This window comes from Podarcis pityusensis (genome assembly GCF_964106645.2).
Source record: "Podarcis pityusensis genome assembly, chromosome: 1".
In the NCBI taxonomy this organism is placed as follows: domain Eukaryota; kingdom Metazoa; phylum Chordata; class Lepidosauria; order Squamata; family Lacertidae; genus Podarcis; species Podarcis pityusensis.
In genome coordinates, this window is record NC_138028.1 from 81,632,155 (window position 1) to 81,657,897 (window position 25,743).

General features: G+C 42.6%; 1 protein-coding gene across 1 annotated transcript in view; it reads left to right on the plus strand.

Annotated features, from left to right (window-relative positions):
- The window catches only part of DDB1 (damage specific DNA binding protein 1), a 24,597-nt gene extending 4,103 nt beyond the window's left edge, over positions 1-20,494 (plus strand). Inside the window, exons 5-27 of the mRNA XM_081021945.1 lie at positions 1,194-1,308; positions 3,606-3,703; positions 4,576-4,734; positions 5,478-5,561; positions 5,767-5,883; positions 6,852-6,954; positions 7,527-7,602; positions 7,700-7,808; positions 8,092-8,270; positions 8,352-8,515; positions 8,602-8,709; positions 9,962-10,169; positions 11,725-11,820; positions 12,006-12,117; positions 12,781-12,904; positions 13,117-13,281; positions 14,395-14,489; positions 14,620-14,790; positions 16,590-16,699; positions 16,816-16,985; positions 17,981-18,083; positions 19,447-19,570; positions 19,800-20,494. Of these exons, the coding sequence (XP_080878071.1) occupies positions 1,194-1,308; positions 3,606-3,703; positions 4,576-4,734; positions 5,478-5,561; positions 5,767-5,883; positions 6,852-6,954; positions 7,527-7,602; positions 7,700-7,808; positions 8,092-8,270; positions 8,352-8,515; positions 8,602-8,709; positions 9,962-10,169; positions 11,725-11,820; positions 12,006-12,117; positions 12,781-12,904; positions 13,117-13,281; positions 14,395-14,489; positions 14,620-14,790; positions 16,590-16,699; positions 16,816-16,985; positions 17,981-18,083; positions 19,447-19,570; positions 19,800-19,883 (2,874 nt within the window). The 3' untranslated portion in view covers positions 19,884-20,494. The remainder of the gene's footprint in view (positions 1-1,193; positions 1,309-3,605; positions 3,704-4,575; positions 4,735-5,477; positions 5,562-5,766; positions 5,884-6,851; positions 6,955-7,526; positions 7,603-7,699; positions 7,809-8,091; positions 8,271-8,351; positions 8,516-8,601; positions 8,710-9,961; positions 10,170-11,724; positions 11,821-12,005; positions 12,118-12,780; positions 12,905-13,116; positions 13,282-14,394; positions 14,490-14,619; positions 14,791-16,589; positions 16,700-16,815; positions 16,986-17,980; positions 18,084-19,446; positions 19,571-19,799) is intronic.
- Positions 20,495-25,743: the final 5,249 nt, after the last annotated feature.

Genomic DNA, 25,743 nt, shown 5'->3' on the forward strand with positions numbered 1-25,743 from the left:
GTGTAATGCTTGTTAGGCAACATGTCTGCCAACAAACTGTTTAATATAACGTAGCCAATGTTTTTCACAGTAATGAGAGGCATGTGTTTTAGCTCTTCATTCTTGTATAAGGGATTTAAAATTGTTTACAAAAGTGGGATGGGAATTTTTTTAGGGCTGTGTATGGCCCCCCTCATCTGATTTGTCTTATCTGGTGCTTCCAGCTAGCCCTGATCCAGCCCCCAGAACAAATTGGGAGCCTTTACAGGTTTTAATTTAAGATTGGCTCCTTCTCTTCTTCCCCTTTCCATGCTGAGTTACAGTTTAAAATCCTGATACTTTTAGATGGTGTGTGTGTGAGAGAGGAAACCCTTGCAAGCTGCATCTCCTGCTCTCCTCATGTTGGCCCAATAAAATATCAGCACATATTTTTCTTGCCTTATTGGTGTAGGTAAGAATCCTTCCTTGTACCCATCCTTGGCTTCAGTGTGTATGTGCCACATAATATTAAGCTTGGTTTGCTACCATGCCAACTGAAAATGCTTATTCATTGCAGTGAAGTTGGAGCAGAGTTATTTTATTTTTACTTCCACTTGAGATGCCTCTGTTTGGTAGACAAAATGTCACATCCTTGTTTAGTTCAGAATAATGACCAGCTCCAGGTTCCATATTCCTTGTCAAAAATCTGGATTTTTCAAAACTGTTAGCCAGGAGTGGGTGGGATGAAATGGATGCTTTTCAGTAAACACAATTTCAAAGATCCCTTGGACGGGTAGAACTGGTTGTGTGGATCCAAGCCACTGCACTTTTTTTAAAAAAAATGTGTTCTTATTATAGAACATAGACATAAAATCATAGAGTTGGAAGGGACCCCAAGGATCATCTAGTCCAACCCACTGCAATGCAGAGATCCCAACACACAGTCCCTCATCCAATTTGAAACCATACTGGACCCTGTTTAGCTTTGCAAATGTGCTAGCAGTTTTATTGCTGCACCACTAGGACAATGCAGATCACACCAGTGATAGAAAATACACTTAATCCTTTTCAGCAATACCTATATAGAAATGGAAGGTTTTGGTTGAAATAATGAGAACTCAGTTTTGGACCTCCAGACTATGTCCTCCTCAAATTTGCTCCTAAGGGTTGGGGGAACCCTCTGGAACAGATTTATTTGTGCCATTCATGACAATACCTGTTGTTTCCATCTCTAGGATCCCCAGGGCCGGCATGTCAAGACATATGAAGTGTCTTTACGTGAGAAGGAGTTTAACAAGGGACCCTGGAAACAGGAGAATGTGGAGGCTGAAGCCTCCATGGTGATTGCAGGTCAGTTCATCTACATAAAATATCTTTATCTGTAGATGCTTAAAAATAAGCTTGCAGCTTCCTGCGTATAGAAAAAGCAGCATTTTTTTCTTATCTCAGAAGTCAACTGTGTATAGTTCTCAAGAATATTCCCTGTATCTTCTCCTGCAGTCATCTTGTAGCACCTGCTTCCCATTCTCCTGGTGGGATTCATGTTGCAGTGGAGCGTCTTACTTTCCTACTCACTAATTCTCCATATTTGTTACCTTTTGTGCCCATTACTTCTTGCAGTAGTTAGCCATATATCTCTGTCCTAGTAGGATCTTGTTTCAGCCCTGGTAAATTATCTCTAGCCACTGCTCAGACTTAACGATTTCAGTTGCCTAGAGGTTTTAAAAAAACAGCAGTTGCTTCTTGTATAGCAACCATCAGGTACAATATAATGGGGAAGCTCTGTGCAGCAGAGCTTCCAATTTTCTTGATTATGCTGTAGCATCTTTATAGTTCAGCCCAAATGAAATCACATAAACCCTGCAATTCATTGAAGTGGCTTATAAGAGCATCGTGTTCTCCCCTCTTGTACAGCTTTGCAAATGATGACATATGGAGCATTAGTCACTGCATTGCTTCTCCTTTCCAAATCTGGCTCCATGACACTGTAATGGCTTTGCTTCTCTCTCTCCCTCTTTCTCTCTGGGGAACCGGGTTCACGTCTCCACTCCTCCACATGCAGCTGCTGTGTGACCTTGGGCTAGTCACACTTCTCTGAAGTCTCTCAGCCCCACTCACCTCACAGAGTGTTTGTTGTGGGGGAGGAAGGGAAAGGAGAATGTTAGCCGCTTTGAGACTCCTTAGGGTAGTGATAAAGCAGGATATCAAATCCAAACTCTTCTTCTTCTTCTTCTCTCTCTCCCTCTTTCTCTCCCTCTCCCGCTCCTCTCTCTGTCTCTGCTTTAAAAAATGTTTTTAATGGTTTTCAGATTTGCTTCTCATTTAACAAGAAGTCCAAAAGCAACTAGGCTTTTGAGGCTACAAGAGGGAAGAGAAAATGAGCCATGTGTGGCTGCATCAGCACTACCCAGTATACTTACAGGGCAAACCTGTAAATTGTAACACATGGCTTGTTTTCCTTGTAAGCATAACATAATGGCACATTCTGGTGGGTGTGTTAACACAGCATGGTGGAGCATGGTGTCCCTATAGCTCCTGAATATTTCAGGTGCTTGCTTGTTTCAGGATTTGAATGTCTTTATGATTCTATCTCTCTATGGCTTTCTGAGAAACAGAAGAGTGGGTTAGAAAGAGAAGCCTGAGACTTAGAAACTCTGTTTGGTTGTTTACCACAGTACATAAAGACTCAAACTGCATCCAGTGTCCCCAGGATGCTCTTCAGATTTACCAATGCTTAGGAACATCCCTCTGAGTGCAAAGATCTGAAGAAAACCACATGCCCTAGGATATTGTGGGTGGGACTTGTGCATGTCCACCCCCCAGTTTAACCCTTTGTTTGATCAGCCAACTTCCTAGACAAAGCTACAGAGCCAACTGGATGTGCAAGTTGGTAAGAATCTTAAGGATAGATCAGGATATACTGTATTTTTCTGTGTATAAGACTATATTTCCCCCCTATTTTTTCAAGTTTAAAATTGGGGGGGGGGTCGTCTTATACATGGATAGTGCATATGTGGGATTTCTTCATTTGGAGTCCCAAAAAATAGGGGGAGTGTTATACATGGGGGCATGTTATACATGGAAAAATAGGTTCACCTGGTAGCTTTGTGAGAGGCCTGCAAAGAATATGTAAACTTAATTTGTTTTCTTGCCGGCCTATATTTAATGTGGTGTAATAAGGCTGTCCAAAAGTGAATTCAGTTGCAAGATGAAAAACTCATTGTGAAATAACAGCTGCACTTGTTGCTCCTAATAGATATCACTAACATTATGCAACCAGATATATGTTTAGCATGTTGACTTCCTTAAATTCCTCTCTTGGTTTGTTACTTCTCTCTTAGTCCTTGGTGTATGTGTTCACTCTACTTACAAACTGCTTTGTTCCCTTGAAAAGGTGGCTGTCTTTCTGTGGTCAACAGGAGATTCTGTGTGTATCAAACTGCAGTTAGGTGAGAATATAATTAAGTGCACAAAAAGCAGAGATGGGAGGATCCCATACAGAATAAGAAGAAAGGGGGAAGGGAGTTCTTTTATTTATTTACTTACTTACTAGAATCTCTTTTCTTGCTGAATATTCCTTTCTTCTGTTTGTGATGCTTAAAAAGAAAAAAAAAATCACGTGTCTGTTCCAAACACATTCCTTACAGTGCCTGAGCCATTTGGAGGGGCTATAATCATTGGACAAGAATCCATCACCTACCACAACGGTGATAAATATTTGGCTATAGCCCCACCCATCATCAAGGTGAGTACATGTTTCTCTTTGAAATATATTTTGTTTAAAGCTGGAAGTACCATCCACTATGTGTGTGAATGTGGTATGGTTTACTATATTGGTTACCGCAAAATTGGATGGGGGGATATTTTTATGAACCTACCTGTGTTGAAAGCCTTCTTTCCCATGATTTCTGAGGTTTGCTGTAGAAAGGTACAAGTATTTGCCTATCTTGAATGCTTTGCTTGCCCTCTGAGAGCCCTCTGATCAGTCCATAAAGCACTGCTGTCAATCAAATCAGTTCTCTTTGACTTTTGTGATATGGGCATGTAGCTAGATAGTATGTGATGTTGTCACAATCAGTATGTGATTCCTGGTTAAGGAAAGTAGAGGCATTTCCTAACTAAGGAGATAGGGGAATGAATGACAGTGAACATTTTTGAAAAGGGGAAATATTTCCCTTCCCTTTCACAAAGCACAATTTTCCACACAGAAATGGAAACAGGTGAATTGGCACAGTCTAGATTGTGTAGTTTTAAAGCAGCTTTACAGAACCTTGAAGGGGCAGCATATGCGAGACTCATCAGGTGGTATCTGTGTTGGCCTCAACACAGCAACCTATGGTAAACGCAACAGTCGAGAAGTAAAATATAATGGCTTGTCAGTCAAGATTGCTACAACTAAAGTACTCTCTACCAATAATAGCTGTGGTAACACAAGAAGGATAAGACCAGGATATTTTATGTTAAGCGATGCTTTTAGATTTTTCACTTTCTTTAAAGCTTCCCAAATGCTTTAGATGCCGTTTTTAGGAGGAAATCAAAGTATTCAAAGAGCAGTTCAGTGTAAATGCCATCTTGGTTCTCTGAAGAGTTCTAAATAATGCCTCTTTTGTGAAACAGCAAAGTACAATCGTATGTCACAACCGTGTGGATCCAAATGGGTCTCGTTACCTTCTGGGGGACATGGAAGGCCGCCTCTTCATGCTACTACTGGAGAAGGAGGAGCAGATGGATGGTGGCATCAGTCTCAAGGACTTGCGTGTGGAGCTTCTTGGAGAGGTAGTTCTTAGTCCTTCCTCCCATTTCTGGGGCATTTGGTGTGAAACAAATTGGCAAAGCCATTTGGGCAGTTAAAGTGAAGGTGGAGAAAGAACCCCTAGCAAAGATTGACAGCTTGAATCTTTCTCCAAACACTAACTTTCAGTGCTGTCTCGTAAAGCATTTGCACCCAGCTTGCCCTAAGAAACCCAAGCAGTGCTGTGTTCAGGTGTTACCTAAAGAATTGTCTTAGAGAATCAATAAATGTAGGATTTCCCTCAGTTGTGACTCTCTGTCTCTGTGAGAGGATTTGTCACAGATCTAATTGTGCTTTCATTTCTTAGTTTTGTTTTATTTATTATAACATTTGTATCCCAGTCTTCCTCAAATGAGCTCTGAGTAGTGTGTTCATCTCACAAAAATCCCTTGAGGTAGATTAGGCCAAGAAAAGAGTCCATGCTTTTCCAAGGCTGTCCACCAAGTTGTATGGTCACGAGGATTTGAATCTTGGTTTCCTCTAGAAGACCTCCAGGTTCTGTCTGCAGCACCACACTAGCTTATGTTTCAGAACCTGATGACTGGCACTTCTTTTCATTTGTTGTAAAATATAAGCAGATTAACAAAGTATTTTTAAAGTTGTATTCCACCTTGAGGGCCCCTTGGGGTAGAACAATAATTTTGAAATACTTTTAATAAGTAGTAATTAACTGCATAAGTAAATGTTTTAAAAAGACTTACTTTTTCTGTATTTTATTCTCAACTAGACATCCATTGCTGAATGCTTGACTTATTTAGATAATGGCGTTGTGTTTGTTGGCTCTCGGCTTGGGGACTCCCAACTTGTGAAGGTAAAATGTAGCCCTCAGTGAACCTGTGAATTTTTCACCCGCAAATAGTTGCTCAGCTGTATTCTACCAGATGTATATTTAAATGCTATGGGCGGGTGAACACTGAATTTATTTCTACCATCTCTTGGAGCTCTGTGCAGTATTTTTGGCAGGCTCTGTTCTATTTTTGTTTTCTTGAGAAATTTAATCTTATTTTCATTCCTAGCTCAACGTAGACAGTAATGAGCAAGGTTCATATGTTGTCGCCATGGAAACCTTCACCAATCTTGGCCCCATTGTGGACATGTGTGTGGTAGATCTTGAAAGGCAAGGCCAAGGGCAGGTAAATTTTGGTTCTTCCCTATGAAATGTCTGACCTCACTAGGAGCGGCGTTTTGTGTACTTTTAAAAATAATGCTGCATTTTAATCTCATCTTTCCTCTTAAGTTATTCAGAGGAATAAATGTGGTCCTCCCTCATTTTATCCCCAGAACAACCCTGTATGGTGGGTTAGGTTGATAAACAGCCCATGATCTAGCCCATGATCATCCTGTGGCTAAACAGAACTTTGAACAAGGGTCTGACATGCTATCCTTACGTTGCATGATTTTAGAGGAAACTTTCCCTTTTATTCTCTGTCCTTTGTAAAGGTCTTTGGCTATATACAATAAAAATGGACTTGACCATGACATGCTATCCAATGGGCATCACAGTGTGCTCATACACCTATTGAGGCCCCATGCCCTTCCCAGTTTTTAATTAAAAAAGAATTTTTTGGGGGAGGGGTCCCTTTGCAGGCAAGGGTTGCCTCCTTTTTTGCCACTTTTTGTTTTTGTTTTAAAGGATCTAGGGGTTTTGGTATGCTTTTTGTATGGTGGTGGTAGGTGAGGAATTTCTGACCATCGCCAGATTTACTTCTGTGAATAGGTGTCTTGTGTGCACATGACAGTTTCTTAGGTTTCCAAATGTGACCCAGGGCACTGTCTAGTTAATCTGATGATAGATTGAAAATTGTTGCTCCTCTCCAGCCGTGAATGTGCTAAAGTAGAGAGACAATTTCAGAGAACTTTAACTTAGCCCCTTAAGTAGTGGGTCCATTTTGGAAATATATTTTATTTCCTACAGTATGGTGGCAGGCTGTAATATATTGTCTCCCTTCAGAGATTTGCTTAAATGCCTCTCTGGTAGATTGTAGGAAAAGCTTCCTTATCTTCAGGAACTGAATTGGATTAAATGCAATGTCCGTTACCCATTTAATATGGCCATTATTAATGTCAGAGTGTTTCAATGGCTGTTCTCTGCTTTCCCCAGCTGGTTACTTGCTCTGGTGCTTTTAAGGAGGGCTCTCTGAGGATCATCCGGAATGGAATTGGGATTCATGAACATGCCAGCATTGATCTCCCAGGGATTAAAGGTGTGTCATCATGATATAAATTAATAATTTGTGGCACTCTCTGAAGTGAGGATAATGCATATAGCTCAAAGTGTTTTGAGCAATATGCCAATGTTGTCACACAGGAAATTTTGTGAATTAGCTTTTCACGCTAAAAAAAAAAGCAAACACATGATTCTAGCCCTCATGGGTATCTAGAAAAGATTAGAAAATGGTGGACAATTGGTTAGTGAAGACTTACAGAGGAGGCTGGCAGGTTTTGGGTAAATAAGATTGTATATTTCAATGCTTTTCTGTTCCTTCTTTCAAGTTGCCTTTCTTCACTCTTCTTTCTTTACCTTCTGTATCATGTTCTTTACCTTTGTTCTGTATTCTGTAGAGGCTAAAATCTTAGACTGGGAGAAGATTACATAATGGTTTGTATAATTTATTCTAGCCTAGAACTGAGAATAGTTGGCACAGGGTAAACACTGTATGGTGCTTTAGAAGTAGTGAGGCAGGAGAACGTGCCGGCTTGGCCCTTCTGAGTTACGAGATCCCTTGGTCTTTTGTGTTCTCTTGATAAAATATCTTTTTATGTCTCTGCACTGCAGGATTGTGGCCTCTGAGGTCAGACTCACACCGTGAAACTGATAATACCTTAGTGCTGTCTTTTGTGGGGCAAACCAGGTAGGAGAAATGCTGATGTTTTGTAGGGCTGAAAGTAGAGTTGAAAATTTGTATGTCTTTGCTGATAATTTTGACCAGGTCTTCCTGCATTTTGCAGGGTTTTGATGTTGAATGGGGAGGAAGTAGAGGAGACTGAATTGACAGGATTTGTGGACGATCAGCAGACCTTTTTCTGTGGCAATGTAGCCCATCAGCAGCTAATCCAGGTAAGAAGCAAGTGTTTCTTGATAAAACCTTTAAAGTAGGAGTGGCTAACTTCCCACCCTCCGGTTGTTGCTGGACTACAGTTCACATTATCCATTGGCCGTGCTGGCTGGGCTGAAGGGACCTGAAGGGCAACATCTGGAGGGCAACAAGTTAGCCACCACTGCTTTTAAAGTATGCATCCTATCAGGAGTGAAATATCAGGACTGTGATGCATGGACAGAGGCCTAAAAACAACTTTCCTTTGAGTCAGGAAGAGATACCTGTTTTTGTTTCTTTCTTTAGATAACATCTGCCTCAGTACGGCTTGTCACTCAGGAGCCCAAAGCCCTTGCAGGTGAATGGAAAGAGCCAAATGGGAAGAACATCAGTGTGGCTTCCTGTAACAGCAGTCAAGTGGTGGTGGCTGTGGGGAGAGTGCTGTACTATCTAGAGATCCACCCCCAGGAACTCAAGCAGATAAGGTGCATGTGAACTGCAGCTGGGACATTTTGTGCTGACTCTCTTAGACTCACTGTAATACTGACATGTTTCCTCCTTGTCAGCTGCACAGAGATGGAGCATGAAGTGGCCTGCCTGGACATCACTCCCCTGGGAGACACCAGTGGCATGTCCCCTCTGTGTGCTATTGGCCTTTGGACTGACATCTCAGCCCGTATTCTTAAGCTGCCCTCGTTTGACCTCTTACACAAGGAGATGTTGGGAGGAGGTATGAGCGGCTTGTGTGTTTTCTATATTGGGAAAGGCAAATACTGCTAAGGGCAATCTGAACGAACTCTGTTCCACTTTCTGCAGAGATCATCCCACGTTCCATTCTGATGACCACTTTTGAGAATAGCCATTACCTGCTTTGTGCCCTGGGAGATGGGGCTCTCTTCTACTTTGGACTGAACATTGAGACAGGTGAGGTTTTAGGCTCCTCCTCCTCAAACTTTCTTTCTCTGTAACATTTATTTTGAGGGCCAACTTGGATACAACATCCAGAGATTTGTGATCAGGTATGTTGCCATTGTTATTGAAGGTGACAACTGCTGCCAAACAGTTCAACCATTTCCCTTTACGCCATTTCCGGGTGACCCGGAAACTGCAATTAATCCAGAATACGGCAGCTAGACTGGTGACTGGGAGTGGCCGCCGGGACCACATGACACCAGTCCTGAGAGATCTGCATTGGCTCCCAGTACGTTTCCAAGCACAATTCAAAGTGTTGGTGCTGACCTTTAAAGCCCTAAACGGCCTCGGTCCCATATACCTGAAGGAGCGTCTCCACCCCCATCGTTCAGCCCGGACGCTGAGATCCAGCGCCGAGGGCCTTCTGGTGGTTCCCTCATTGCGAGAAGTGAGGTTACAGGGAACCAGACAGAGGGCCTTCTCGGTAGTGGCGCCCGCACTGTGGAACGCCCTCCCTTCAGATGTGAAGGAAATAAGTAGCTATCTTATTTTTAAAAGACATCTGAAGGCAGCCCTGTTTAGGGAAGTTTTTAATATTTAATGCTGTATTGTTTTTAACACTTGATTGGAAGCTGCCCAGAGTGGCTGGGGAAACTTAGCCAGATGGGCGGGGTATAAATAATAAATTATTATTATTATTATTTTCAATCATGTACATTAAATCATCCCCAAAATGGTGCATGCCCCGTAGAGCATGCAAATACCAGTACACTATGTGTATGTTGGCTCCAATGGGGGAAAGAGTTTAAACAAAGAAAGCAGCATGCAGGGAAAGGGTTAACACACACACAACACCCTGACTCTTACCCAGATTCCCTTCTCTCCCACACACTTTTATCTTAAAACAAAGAAACACAGCGGGTGTCTAATTGCAGATGTTCTGTTCCTAGAATCTGGTTTGGCCTTGAGATTTGGGAGATTCTCCCCCAAAAGACTGCAATCTACTCAGGATATCTATACTGAGAGACTGTTGTCCGCTTCTTTTGGGCAGCTGTTTTAAGGGAATCTTTCTGCTTTCTGTCTGGAATGGATTTCTGTGGAAAGTGAAAAGACACAGTGGTCTTGATACTCTTTAGCCAAGTGAGAGAATTTAGTAGGTTAATCTGCATGTGGTGGACAAACAGCAGTCACACTCCTGCTAGTTGATTTCCCCCCTTGCTTTCTCTTGGTAGGTAACCTCTCATGCTATACTTTCCCACAACAGGTTTGTTGAGTGATCGTAAGAAAGTGACACTGGGAACCCAGCCCACTGTTTTAAGGACCTTTCGCTCCCTCTCCACCACCAATGTGTTTGCCTGCTCTGACCGCCCGACTGTGATATACAGCAGCAACCACAAACTGGTCTTCTCCAATGTCAATCTTAAGGAGGTGAACTACATGTGCCCTCTCAACTCAGATGGGTATCCTGACAGGTGGGTGTGCTCTGTTTCTCCTCTTTAATTTGCCTATTTTCCACAGAGCATGCACGCTACCTCCCTGCTCAGCCCTACTTGATATGTGGACATGGCAGTTCCCTTGTGGCTGTTTCAGAGTGAGTATATGGTAGCAATGAACACTGGCAACACGCAATCTTCTGGGTCTGCCTGCTTAGACAATATAGAGATCATAAAGCTAGGTTTTTTTGCTTTCAAAATCTGGTATTGAAGCAATAGCAAAATAGCAAAGCAGTCTTCTAAATGATGAGCAAAAAGTAATCCTTTACAACAGAGTTATTCACTTGAGTGTGAAGGAGATGGCTTTTTGATTTCCTGTTCCTTCTCTTCTCCTTTAAACTTCTGATAGGTTCCCCTGCTTTTAAATGAACTGCCTCTGATTCCTCCCACAGCCAGTTTAAAATATTCAGAAAGCAATTGGAAATTATGCAGCTATTGGGGGGTGTCGTGGATGGATTATTGTTTTGTTTGTTATGTTATGTATTCGTATGCTTTTTTCTTCTTCTGTACACCACCCTGTGATCCTTGGATGAAGGGCCATATAAAAATTTAATAAATAATATCTCTCCCCCCACCCCCCGCTCATCAGAGGAACCTTAGTTCACCCCATATTGGAATAAATCACCTGCGTTTTCAACATCTAACTGTATGTTACCTGAAATCATTATTCATCCTATAATACCACTGACTGATTCTGGTGTTTTTTAAATCTTTCATTGTATTCATTCAAGTTGATAAGTAACCAGGAGTGCCTGGTAAGCTACTCCTTAGTGTTTTGCATCATTTATTCTGAAATGGGGCTGATAGTTCATAAACTAATTTTCTTCAGAAGTGGGGAGAATACAGTGATGAGGTGGAACAGGCAATGGGGTTGGTGTTTATGCCTCAGCATTGTGTGTGCATATGTTCTCTTTTTCTGTGGCTTTCCAAAGGAAGTTTTGGAAGCTAAAAAGACAGGTCCTTCATGTTAATGGGGAATACTGTTGGGAGAAGAGAAGGAACAAACTTGTCAGTACCACAGTCATTCTGCCTTTTCACAATCATCCCCCCTATAACAGGTTTATCTATCGTGGGGAAATGGTGGCCCTTCATATTTTCTTTGATTCATTGACACCAGCTAGCATGACCAGTGGTCAGGGGTGATGGAAGTTGAAGTCCCATATGTTCCGCATCCCTAGTCTGCGTTATCAATGCAAGGATTGTCTTCCACTCCCTGCACAACCTTCCTTCCCCTGCCTCTTAGTATCCACATGCTATATTTGTTCCTGATGCCTGTGTAGGAAGTCCTTGGTAAAGCAATAAATCTCATTTAACACATATTACTTCTTTTGCTATGATACTTACCTTTTTAACTTACTGCAAGTCTTGGTAGGATAAATACCGACACTGATTCATTTCTTAAACTGTGGGTTATTTTATTGCTTTAGTTAGCTATGTGGATAGGAACCCTAGATTCAAGAGGCCCTATGTGTAGTGCTGAAAGAACAATTTTTTAAATTTAAAGTGAAATGCCTTATTTGTCCTTATTTTGCAGCCTGGCTTTAGCCAACAACAGCACTTTGACCATTGGCACCATTGATGAAATTCAGAAGTTGCACATCCGCACTGTTCCCCTTTATGAGTCACCCAGGTGAGCAAAGCGAGAAAAGAGTATCTCCAGGGGCTCTAATAGAGAGGTTTTAGGGGTGGGATAGGGTGATATCATTTCTGTCTGCATTCCTGTGACAGTGTAGAAATCAGCATAGGTAGGAGTGTATTAGTAGTTGTAGCTTTGTTTATTCTTGCCTTACCTATGTGTCCCTTTTTGTCATGCAGGAAGATCTGTTATCAAGAAGTATCTCAGTGTTTTGGCGTACTCTCCAGTCGCATTGAGGTTCAGGATGCTAGTGGAGGCACCACTGCACTGAGACCCAGTGCAAGCACCCAGGTGAAAGGAACTTCCTTGCAGATACCTCTCTGCAATATGCCATGCAAGCAGCTGGCATTGGTATCATGATTTCTTGCAGCTACATCAGAGGGAATTTATTTTGCTTAGCATTCTGATCATTCCTGCTTTTGTGAGATTGAGTGCTTTTAGCAGGCTAGTCTTGTCTTTTCCTTGCACAATAGTCTGAATTTGAGTGGGGCTTTTGAATTCAATGTCTCTGTTTTATGTTAGGAACAAATATTTTGGGCTGCCCAACACATTGAGGCACCTCCAGTTATTCAAACTTTGTTCTCCTAGTTTTCTAGTGTCAAAATGTCCTGGGGATCTGCTCATAACTTTACTTAAGTTTCTCCTTTTTATGAGCAGATCCCCAGGGCATTTTGACCCTTCTTCTAGGCTAATTTCCAAGTGCCTCTTCAGTAAACAGGAAACCTGGCAATACAGATCTGCTGCTTAATTCTCCCTGACCCTTTCCATTGCCTTCTTCCCCTCCAATCCGTATATGGTCCTATTCTTCATATGCTTGGTGTATCTTGATCTCTGATGTATGTTCATGGTCAGAAGGAAAGGATATCCTTGCCTGATTCATTGGGGTTAGGTTACTACCGTTTCCATGGCCTCCAGAAGTAGTTTGAAAGAGTTATTCTTCCCTTCATGTTTCAGGCCCTCTCCAGCAGTGTGAGTTCCAGCAAGTTGTTCTCTAGCAGCACAGCCCCACATGAGACCTCATTTGGTGAAGAGGTAGAGGTGCACAACCTACTCATCATAGATCAGCATACATTTGAAGGTAATCCTCCTCTGCTACTAATTTCCCTTATGAGAAGTCTGCTTTTTGAGAGGCACTTAAGCATGTGAAAAGGGACTGGGAAGGGTAACTTGGAAGCACATGCTGGCATGAGAATGTGCTGAACAGACATTTTTTAAAGTTTTATAGTTACCTATGTCTAACTAGATGCTCCAGCTGAGCTTTCTCTCATTTTTTCACTTTTTTGTCTTCAGTTCTTCATGCTCACCAGTTTCTGCAGAATGAGTATGCACTAAGCCTCGTCTCCTGCAAGCTGGGCAAAGACCCCAACACATATTTTATTGTGGGCACAGCTATGGTGTATCCTGATGAGGCCGAACCGAAGCAGGGGCGTATTGTGGTATTCCACTATTCTGATGGTAAGAGTTGGAGGTTTGAATCAGATTTTCACATTCCCCCAAGGGGCTTGATGAGCTTGATTGTGATCTCTGCTTCTGCATACTTTTTAAGGCCCTCTGGATATTGCTGTTTTTGCCTGCAGAATTGTCTCTTGCTTATGAGAGGTTTTAGCTTCCAGGGTCTTCTATTGTAAAAGTCTTGGACACGGTTTTCAATGTTATAAGAACTGCCTTAATTGCTTCAAGTGGGGAAAAATAAGCATATCAGGGAAACCATTTCTTAAAATCACAGCTTCCTGCAATGACATGAATTCATTGCAACTTGTTGCCATTTTTGAGCAGCTTCTTGACCTATCTTGTCTCTCCCAATCGTCAGTAGGGAATACTTTAGGGAGATTGCATGGGTAATACTATTTTAATGTGTTGTTGAGAATAATTTTGAGTGACGTGTACAAATAAAGTGACAATAGTTATATGCTAACTGTGCCACAGAAGGATATTTTTTCCTCGGAGAAATGAAAGCTGTTGATGAAATTAACTGTGAAGGTGTTATGTTGGACGAAAAAGACAAACAACATATTAAAATCATGAATCTGAATAAAATGTCAAGCACTGTTGTTGATCCTTAGTGACATGCTATTTTAGTGTTGCAAGAGTGGGATAGAACATTCAGAGAGGCAGAGAAATAGCAATCACCATAGCAGTTCCCATCCCAACAAACACCAATGCCATACAGGGCTAGGCCTCTTCCCACTTCAGAGACCTCATGTTTCTTATACAGTGAAGTGGAAAGAATTTGGTCTAAGCAATGGAGGAGGCTGCATCTTATGGCACAGACCTTCCTACTCTCACCACTAAACTGTGCCTATAGTGAAACATTAAGCACATGCATTCATGCAGCGCTTCCAAGGCCAGTCTATCATAGAACTGTAGAGTTGGGAGGGACCCTGAGGATTATCTAATCCAACCCCCTGCAATGCAGGAATATGCAGCTGTCCCATACGGGGATCTAACTTGTAACTTGGTGTTATCAGTACCATAATAATGCTCTGGCTATAGCTAAGTCTAGCTACTCATTGAGATGTGGGCAGCACATGCCCTTTTTAAGTACTGTTGTATTGATGTGTATCCTAGGTAAATTGCAGAGTCTGGCTGAGAAAGAAGTGAAAGGAGCTGTTTATTCCATGGTGGAATTCAATGGAAAACTCTTAGCTAGCATAAACAGCACGGTAAGGCTTCCAAGAGCTTTCGCATCCATGTCTTTCAGGGCTGGGGTTATTTGAGCAGGAGTGCACCTGACCCTGTTGTGATGTCCCTGGCTCTGTCTCAGCTGTGACATACACCTTTCTGTTCTGCCAGGTGCGGCTATATGAGTGGACAGCAGAGAAGGAGCTTCGCACCGAATGCAATCATTACAACAACATCATGGCCCTCTACGTGAAGACGAAGGGAGACTTCATCTTAGTTGGAGATCTAATGCGCTCTGTCCTTTTGCTTGCCTATAAGCCCATGGAAGGGAACTTTGAAGAGGTATTGATTATGGCTGTTACCTTACTGAGTACAGCAGTCAAGAGGCCCTCATAAAGAGCTTCAGAAAAGAAAATAACATTTGACAGGAATAGGGGCAGCTTTTCATGTCTTTTGGCCACGGTGTTCTCATGACAGCACATTAAGGGGAGGAGTTTTGAACTTGACTTGTCAAGCCTACTTGACCAAGGCTGGCCTTATCACTGAGTAGTGTAAGATGTGTGCCTGAGGCTGCAGATGTTTGGTTTTCAGTCTTTAAAGGCAACTAAATTGTCAATTTAGTGTGTGCTTATTATTGGAAGGGAGGCATCATACGAACTTTCCACCTCAGGAGCCAAGTATCTTTTTTTTTATGAATAATTTTTTATTAACCGACCAATCACATCAAATCAAACCAAATTACATAAATTCCAAATTACACAGCCGAATTTTAAATTTTTGTTGGGGGTACCCATATTTTTCAAGTTCCGAAGGGATCCAATCAACTTCTTGCTTCTTACAGCTGTTTTAATGTCCACAAATCTAACCTTATGATGGTCACAGTACTATCCAGTCCTTTCTTATTATTTTTCCACATCGCTTGTTGTTATTTTCATATATTTTTCCTTTCTCTTTGTGACCTCTGATAGTCTCCGCAAGCTGGTTAGAACAGTTTGTAATCCTGCGTGGATATTTTTTTTTTTTTATCCAGTAGCCATATCCAGACGTTTTCCATATAACATCACTTCCATACGTCAAAACAGTCTTAGCGTCATTAATCTTCACCAATCTGCCTCCTTTCTCAAAACCTCTGAGGAGATTCACTAGGAATGCAGTCTGAAAACAAGTCCGTTCTTCCTCCCGGCTATAAATCCTTTGGCAAGATGGCGACTCCGAATTAATTGCTGCGCCATTCCTAAAAGCTCTTATTGCTTCTCGGTCTCCATAAAGCATACTTTTGGTTAAAGTTTATCTCCACACAGACCTTAATCATCCTGCTTGAGTCAGTTCAACCGACGGTTCTAGTGAGGAGGGGTTCTTGTAAATCACATAGAAGGAAAGTAAAAAAAAGCCCCCCCCCCCATTCAGCCCCGTTGTCAACATACCCTGCCTTTGGTGTATCTTCATCGTAAAATATTCCTGTTTCTCCAGCCCGTCGTCTTCTTTCGCAGAGGTCACTTAAATTAGCAGACTTCACTCCCCTTCTTCACTTGAAATATGTGCATTTGCTTCTTTTGTAATTAATTATTCCAAATTGCTGCAACTAGTGCGCGATCAGAGACAGCGTTCAGGAGAGCCGAGGTCCATGCGGGGGCATTCTGCCTAGGGCCCTCACCCCCTTCTTTCAAATTAGGGGGTGATTTATGGGCACAGCAGGCAAGGGCAGTGTTCCCCATTTCCTTGGGGCAAAAAGGGAGGCTGCCTACTCCCATAACAGCCTCTTAATTACCCCGTGTGGGTCGGAGAGATGGTATTGTCGGCCATCTTCCAATGCGCCCCCTAGTGGCCCCCCAGGAGCCAAGTATCTTGGGCTGACTGGCCCTTTTCATTTCACCCCATATTCAAGGCTGTTTGGAGTTCAATACTGGCCACATTTGTGAAATGAATAAATATTTGTGTAAAGATGATTAACAGTAGCTTAGAATTTTCTGCCTGAGGCAGAGATTGGAACCACATACTTACATGCATTCATAAATGCATATACTGCTGAGGCTGGTTTCTTCCACACAAGGTCTTTCTTGATCCTATAGCTACAGTGCAGTTTTGATTGTGCTAGGAACATAATGAATTTCAACAGCAAATGACCTATCCTTCCCTTTTAGATCGCTCGTGACTTTAATCCAAACTGGATGAGTGCTGTGGAAATTTTGGACGATGACAACTTCTTAGGGGCAGAGAATGCATTTAACTTGTTTGTGTGCCAGAAGGACAGGTGAGATGCCTCCCCAAAAGGATGGATTGAAGCAGCATGCATGTGGCAACTACACCTGGGAATTGAGGTGTGGTGGTTGCCCTGTCATTTCTCCTAGCTGATTTTCTGTGTTGCAGTGCTGCCACAACTGATGAGGAGCGCCAGCATCTGCAGGAGTTTGGGCTGTTCCACCTGGGGGAGTTTGTCAATGTCTTCTGTCATGGGTCTCTGGTCATGCAGAATCTGGGCGAAACATCCACACCAACACAGGGCTCGGTCCTTTTTGGCACAGTCAATGGAATGATTGGTAAGGTTAGAGCCAGCCAGGGACCTTCTATCTCTCCATGTAGTAATGAAAAACGTCCCATTCACTGTTTGCTGATATGGAATATGGGGATGGGGTGGGACACTGCTAACTTGGAGTTTTAGTAAAAGGAATTGAAGTAATAGAGACCTTGGGTGAAGAATATACATGCACTATCTGAACACAATGCGTTCCCAGGAAATTGTTCATTTGCATAACAAGCTGATGGTTTCCATTATTTCCTATCGGAACATTTATAATCTGTGATTTGTCTGCTCCCCCTCCCTCCCTGGTTTATGTCTCAAACTGCTGTAGCCAACCAGCAAAAGACAAACAAAGGAAAAACTGCTGCCTGTCTAATCCCTCCTGCTCCCTGAATTGTCCGATCTTTCTCCCTCCCTTGCAGTTCAGCTTTTAAATTAGGCAGCATCCTCTTTTTTTATTATTATAAATATTTATTAAAGTTTTCACAATATTACATAATGAAAAAGAAAAAAGAAAAAATACAAAATAAAAAGCAGTTAAAAATAATTCCATCTTTTCATCACTTATCTTTCATTTGCTTGTTTCCCGGACCTCCTCATACCTCCCTTTTTTGTATTCCAGTTCAATTTATTAATTCAGCAATTCCTTTCCCTCCTTATTTTATCCTGATCTTTATCTTAATATATTATAGCATTAAATTTTTACCTGTTAAAAATCCAATTTTTTCATATTCTTTTATACCATTACAGCTAGAAACCACTTAACTTCAATCCAACATCATTCTAACATTCATTAATTTTGCAATATTTCTGTAAATAGTCTTTAAATTTCTTCCAATCTTCTTCCACCGACTCTTCTCCCTGGTCTCGGATTCTGCCAGTCATTTCCGCCAATTCCATGTAATCCATCATTTTAAATTAGGCAGCATCCTCAAAGTCCTTAGGTGGAGATTGAAATGATAACTCTTGAATACTGTTTGAAAATATCATTTTAACAGTTGTCCTTCTCCATAGGACTGGTGACTTCGCTGTCAGAAAGCTGGTATAATCTCCTGCTGGATGTGCAGAACCGACTTAACAAAGTCATTAAGAGTGTAGGAAAGATCGAACACTCCTTATATCCTTTTTTTTTGTCTCACCATTGCCCTATTCATTGTGCAAAATGCTTAAGAATACTATGTCATAAATTCCACGCATATTGAACCAGAGCAGATTCCAGCGTATGGTTAACAGAGTAAAAGAACTTAAACACGTTGCAGGATTCCCCCCAAAATAGACTAGAGGCAATTAATCTTTCATCCAGCAGAGCTTTACTGCTACTGAAGGTAAATGAGCATAATGGTCACAAATCCAATACATTCAGGATTGGCCGTGTCCATAAGAAATCCAGTTGCAGCTGACTTAACTTAAACTTACAATAACTTATAGTAAGACTAAACCTTAACACTAAGTATGCTATATACAGAGCATCACACCAGAAGGAAAGAGAGATAGAAAAGCGTGAAACCCAGGCTCCTACTGGCCTTATTATATAGTCAGCATGACCTTGACAGAAAGAGGTAACAGAACCAGTTTAAGCCAGCTGTACTCAGCTTCTCTGAATAACCGAAACATCATGAACCTTCTGCTTGTTTCTTTCACACCGAGAAGCTTCCAGAACCCTCTTGAATTAATTAGAATAGGAAAGATCTCTACACACCAGATCAGTACTTTCTGTACCAAGAAATGCAAACTGACATACTAGACGCAGTACAAGGATATTTTTAAAAGGCTGGTCCCTGCCTACAGACAACACATAGCAATAAATGAAAGTATGGGGAGGGGAGGAAGGGAAGGGAAGGGAAGGGAAGGGAAGGGAAGGGAAGGAGCATGAATGTAATCTGAACCCCAAATGACCAACACAGTTAAAAGAATGGAAGAGGAGAAAGGAGTTAAAAGAGATATGTGTCGAAGAGAGAGATCTAAAAATCTTTCAAAGGAAGATGAACAAAGTGAACATCACATGACAGGGCAGTCCAAGCATAGATAGCAACCAGAGTTAAAGATGAGGAATGACAAAAAGGAAGCCTTAACTAAGAGAGGAGTGGAGTGCAATGAATAAGATACATGTAGAAAGACGTTATGTATTTTTTAAAGTAGGGTTATATTTTTTTCTTGATTTTACTGTCTTTTTGTATACTGCTTTGAGGTTTGTTTGTTTTTTACAATCAAGCAGTGTATAAACTTTATGAAATAAATAAGATGGTAGCTGCAAAAAGCTTTCTGCAGACCACAGTGATTGATTGGGTATTTAAGGAGTGATACAATCTTTTAGGTGTCCCAATTAATTATAGGAAGGTCAGTTAATGTTACACTGCACCACTTTTGTCATGTGTTTACTCATGCCATTTTTGTTCGTGAAGAGCATGAGAATCTGTAAGAGTTAGTTCTTTTAAGGCTGGTGTTGCCGAATGGTTTGTTTCCTTGATTCATGACTGTACCTGGAGATCATTTCATACAGAACGCAAGACAGAGCCAGCTACAGGATTTATTGATGGAGACTTAATTGAAAGCTTTTTGGACATCAGCCGACCCAAGATGCAAGAAGTTGTGGCTAATCTACAGGTAGGATGGGAAAACTAATCACCTGTTAGAAGTTCTTGGGACAGCCTTTCTCATTGTTGAGAGGCCATAATGCTGTGCTCACTAGCATGGGAGCAAATACCATTAAACTTGGTGAGTCTTCGTTGTTTTTGTTAGCGTACGTAGCATTGCCCCAATAAGAAACTAAGAAGCGGTATACGCCTTCACTGTTGTTTCCACAGGTGGCTTCTGACGCCTCTTTTTGTTTCAGATTGATGATGGCAGTGGAATGAAGAGGGAAGCCACAGTGGATGACCTGATCAAGATTGTGGAAGAGCTCACCCGTATCCACTAGCTGGATGAGGAGATACTTTGCCGCTCCTTCCTCCGTGCTAGCGTATGGAGTCTTTCCCACCTGCAGCTGGGGTCCCTAGCCAGTTGCCCTGTAACACTTTAGAGGCAGTAGCAACGCGCCTGGGTGAAAGTGGGGAATCTCTCTGAACTGAAGCCATCTCGCTAGGGACTTGTGGATGCAATGTTGGCTGTGGATGACATAAGGTTCTGCTTGGATTCACCAACCCAGTACTGGTCTCAGCCAGTTGTTCCCATTGAGTAACGGCTAGCAGTTGGCAAAGGTGCGCCCCCTACCTAGACTCTTCCCACAGCTCATTCACCGTTGTCTTTTAGTATCTTTTTTGGATTTTTTTTTCTTGTTCCTTGTGTTTTGAAGTGGGAGTCTTTTTTTCCTCTTCATCTATTTGGATGGCGTATGGCTAGATGGCTGTGTCTGGTGTTGGGGAGATGGGAGTTGTGCCTGTCTGGGTAGGGAACTCAAGTGGGTCGAAGGCTGCTCTTCCCCTGGGCCTTTCTGCTCATTCAGGGAGAAGGGGCTGGAAAACAAAAAAAAAAAAATAATTCTGTTGTTGGTTTTGGAGTTTTACCAAATAAAAGTAGTCCAAGAGGAAAGGTTTGGCTGTCATAATCTCCCCCACTCTACTTCAGTATCTCTATCAGGCCAGGGGGAGAAAATCTTACATTTCACACGCTTGTAACACATTGCATTGCACACAAGAGCACGGAAGGTCTGGCAAGCTGTCCTTGAGTATTTTACACAGAAAGGTGGAATGTTGTTTTTTTAATTTATTTTTTATTCCATTTCAGCAAGGGTACCTGAGCTATAGATATACAGTGGTACCTCAGGTTAAGTACTTAATTCGTTCCGGAGGTCTGTTTTTAACCTGAAACTGTTCTTAACCTGAAGCACCACTTTAGCTAATGGGGCCTCCCGCTGCCGCCGCGCCGCTGAAGCACGATTTCTGTTCTCATCCTGAAGCAAAGTTCTTAACCTGAAGCACTATTTCTGGGTTAGCGGAGTCTGTAACCTGAAGTGTATGTAACCCAAGGTACCACTGTAGAGGTAGTTACCTGACCAAACTATTGCCAGTTTCCTTAGGAAATCCCTTTATTTAGCTGTGTTTCCAAGTGATGCTCACTGCAGTCTTGGATGGCTGATACAACAAGGTCTCATATGCAGACAGACTTCGTGTTTGTGGTCAACCTCAGGTGGAAGACATCATTCATTATCTGTTAGCCTGCCATTATATAGAGACCCAAGATACTGCTTTCTGAAACCTTTATTCACACAAGCAAGCAGGAATACTCTGGCAGAAAATGTTTGGTTTCTTTTGAGTGACAGTAATAGTTTTACAATACAGTGTGGCCCTCTATACACTAGCTGCAAAAAAGAATCTGGAAAAATGAGCTAGATAAAATTTCTATGAATTGTTGTGATTCGTAGTATTAAGGGTACATAACACAAAGATAAAACAAAATACAACACAAAAATGGCAGCCTAACACAGTGTTTAACATTAAGGTTAAGCTGAGGAAATTACAGAAATTTCTAGTATACGTAAATTGAATGTAACATTTTTATTCCCATACAGCAAGAAAGCTGCTTTCAATGAATTAGCACCTATGAATCTGATAAGATCTAAACTGCAGTTGGGTGTCTGGAGGGCCACCTGGTGTTGGCAAATTTATTTTATCAAGCCTCCATAAACTACAATTCTGCCTTTATTTTTCCTGCAACACCCAATTCCAGACTTTGTTTCACCAGTTCTCAGACATGAGAGGAGACCTCTCTCCACTTTGGCAACTGCTAAAAGGAATAGGAGTTAGGGTTTGTTTGTTTGTGGGCGGGGGTGTGTGTGTGTGTGTGTGTGTGTGTGTGTGTCGGCATCTGCAGTCGATCCTCAGAAAACAGCATACTGTAATTAATGTAAAGGTAAAGGGACCCCTGACCATTAGGTCCAGTCGTGACTGACTCTGGGGTTGCAGCGCTCATCTCGCTTTATTGGCCGAGGGAGCCGGTGTACAACTTCCGGGTCATGTGGCCAGCATGACTAAGCCGCTTCTGGCGAAACCAGAGCAGCACACGGAAACGCCGTTTACCTTCCCGCCGGAGCGGTACCTATTTATCTACTTGCACTTTGATGTGCTTTCGAACTGCTAGGTTGGCAAGAGCAGGGACCGAGCAACGGGAGCGCACCCCGTCGCGGGGATTCAAACCGCCGACCTTCTGATCAGCAAGTCCTAGCCTCTGTGGTTTAACCCACAGCGCCACCCGTGTCCTTGTAATTAATATACAAATAATTAAAATATAAATGACCATGGGAAGAGGCAAATGCACAGGGGCAAATGTCATTACCATCTCCTCAGGTTTCTGCCTTGCTCAGCTTCAGCTGTGTTGTCTGCCACTCTTGAAGACCAAAGTCGCCTCATTATTTTTCCCCTAGACACAAAGCTAAGCACAGAGCAGGGGGAACCCTGCTGTCTAGTGGGTTTGCAGCTCTACCAAAGGATTCTGTGCACTTGTCTTAGGGTACTGTATACTGCAGGAGGGGTGTGTTGTCTCGCATTTGCAGGTGGTGAAATGATGTACACTTCCCTGTAATGCCCAGCTGAGGGCAGCATGTTTCTTAAACGTCTCACAGCCTATAAATGGAACAGTTCCCATCACCTGCGATAGCAGGAAGCCATGCCCTGTACAAATTCTTGTGCACTTGATGATTGTGGCCTCTGGCTTCCCATCGCTTCTAAAGAGATGTCAAGACACTGTTGCTGACAGTCTGGCAGACATTTAGCCTCATTATTTATGTTTCATTGTACAATTCTGTTACTAAGATGAGGTGCTAAATCTACTGGTGCCAAAGGTTGCAAGCTTCCCGTAAAACAGCGTATCCTTCAAAAGGTTTTCCCTTGGCGCAGGGTGTTTGGAAACGTTTCTTGTATAAGAGATACTGGCCGTGTAACCTTACAACAGAGCTGTAAACCTTCCTGTGTAGCGAATGGCCAAGTTGTTTTATAGTAAGAGCGTTCACAAAGAGCCTGGCTGCACTCCCAGAAGGAATGATTAAGAGATCTGAAACTTCAGTGTTGTTAAGACTATTACAGTCTATTCCCAGCAGTTCTCTTGGTTTGGCCTGTAATAAACTAACAGCATCTCATAGCTTTAACCAGGATGGCTACTTTCTGTTTGTGAGATCTCTGTTCACGTGCACAAACATGCTCACAAGTGAATAAGTTCATGGTTCTCAGATTAGCAAGACAGCTAGGCATACCTCTTGATTCTCCTTACAGTGCTTCATTTTTCATGCTTCTGAAATGGTATGAGTTGGGCGGGAACTGCTCCTGGCGAAATGGGGCCATGGTACCACCACCAGGCCAATGCCTAAAAACTTTTATATTAGAGGAGAATTGCCACCAAGTCAACACACATTAAGATGGCTGTTTGCTTTAATGTAGGGAAGCAGTCATACACATGGTCCCATACCTGCACTCTGAAGTAATATAGCAGCAGGAGAGGGTCTCTCTCCCCATCCCTCCCACCATTGAATATATAGATTAGCTCCCCATCAGCAAAATCCTTACATGTCCTTTTTCTATGTATGGAGTTGCAGAGTATTGCTCCTACCTAACAGGACCAAATATAGCAATAGTTTTTGGCTTGTAGGTGGCATCTAATAACAGCTAAACAGCCTCCATATTAAGAGACAGTATACCTCTGAATACTAGCTGCCACTTTGGACAAAACTGGGAGGCAGGGGCTGTTGCTTTCATGCCTTCCTTTGAAGGCTTCACTGAAGCTTCTGGCAGGACACAGCTGGAAAGAGACTAGGCAGACCCTTGGCTTCAACCACCAGGGATCTTTGTGTGTTTTCTTGCTATCATTGTTTGTTCATTCCCTTCTTGAAACCAAGTTACCTGCCTCTCCAGGTACAAAAAGTGCTTGGAGTTGGGGTGCGAGGGGAGAAATAATCACATAGCTGTGCAGCCTGGGCTGCTTTTCAGTCAAAATGTAGCCCAATTGGAAAGCAGCAGTGGCAGCTTTCTGAAGAGGAGATTTCCCCCTCTTTGTTTCCCTTTGGGAGGAACAATGTGACTTGGCAGGCTCCAAGATGATCAGTGTGGTCAAAGTATAAAGGAAGGGACGCTGTTTCTCTGTCTAAAGGGCAAGTGTGATTCAGAAAAACAAGGAGGCAATCACTCGCCACTTCAAGGATTCAGTCCTTTTTGGCAGTCATAGGAAGCTTCTTTATTCGGAGTCAGATCATTGCTCCATCTAGCGTAGTATTGTCCACTTGGACTGACGGCATATCTCTTGGGTTTCAGAGAGCCTTACCTGGAGATGCTGGGATTGAACCTGGGATCTTCTACATGCAAAGCAGATGCTCTACCCCTGAGCTATGGGCCTGTCCTATTTCCTAGACCAGCTGTAGGGCATCAGATTGGTGAAGACTGCTTTAAAGCAAAGCCTTCCCTTAATGGGGCATTGCTGGAGAAAGGGACAAGCAACTTTACTACTCGTTGCCACTGTTTGAAAAATAAAAGGATTATGCAAGTTCTATGGCACAAGAGCACTCGGACACTAATAATGGCTATGCACACATTCCCATTTACTCTGCATCCAGTGTGCTCTCACCATTGATTTGGGAAATAGTGTACAAAAGACATTAGCCACAATCTGCTCTTTCTCCTTTCTTTTCTACGTAATTACATTTTCGTGTGTCCCCATCCCACCCACCGCAAACCAACTTCAATCCAACTTGTGGAAAAGAAAAGGACCTTGCTGTGTTTTAAGTCAGTAATGTGTACACAGCCTATGTAGGAAACAAAAAAAATAGAGAGTTTGCAAATCCACAAAATTGCATGGCCATGATGGATGGAAATGGAGTTGCTCATTACCCGCAGTGCCACGGTGTTACCAGGGACACTTGTTCAATCACGCAACACATGGCATTTGCAAATCACAGGTGAGCTGCCAGCAGGGAGGAAAATCATGCTTGTCCTACGATGTTATTAGAATGCTTGGGGAAATGTGATAGTTCAACAAGTCTGGATTCTGTGCGGCAGCTGTGCAATTACTGAGTCAACACCATGAAAGACACCCATATTGTGACCAGGCCTCCTGCCACGTTAAGTGATCGCTGCTCTATGCATTTGGAATGTGGGTTTACCTAAGCCCCACCCTTGTTTGTTTCCACCACTAGCTTTGAGATGTATCATCTGTGATGGGGCCCATCTTAACAGCTTTGATCAGCTCTACCAAAATTGTGAATGATAGTTACGCCACTTAGCCTAGATAGATGAGAAGACAGGCGGGGGTTGTGTAAGTGTGTGTGCATGCACAGGTATGTACTTGTGTTGCTAGCTAATCTCAAAGTGGGGGGGGCACATGGCAAATAGTAACATTTTGGTCGAATTCTGAGACACCTGTTTTGTTTCAGGACACAAGTGAAAATGCAAAGTGATGGGAACCTAAGGCCTTTTGCCCTATATTATAATTTTGCTTTTGCTTTGCAGCGCCTCCTTTCTGGGACAGCTCTCCCCCCCCCCAATTTATCACAAGTGGCACCTCTCCGACATTCACCATTTGACACACATGCCTGGCGTTGTCTTGCCCCCTCCCCAAATCCCCAGCCCGCCTTTGGATCTGGCTTGGAACACTTTATCTCCTTCAGCTCCTCTTTGGTGCAGTTGGGAAAGCAGCCCAGAGAGAGAGGGGAGGGGTGGGCGATTCCTGAGCCTTGCCAGATGTGGAAAAGGAGACTCCTACAAGGGGGGTGATGGTGGTGGTGAGAGGGGGGGTAAGCCTCTTCCCAGTCAAACAACAGAGCTGCTGTTTTAGGAATGCTGGATCCTCCCTCCTCATCT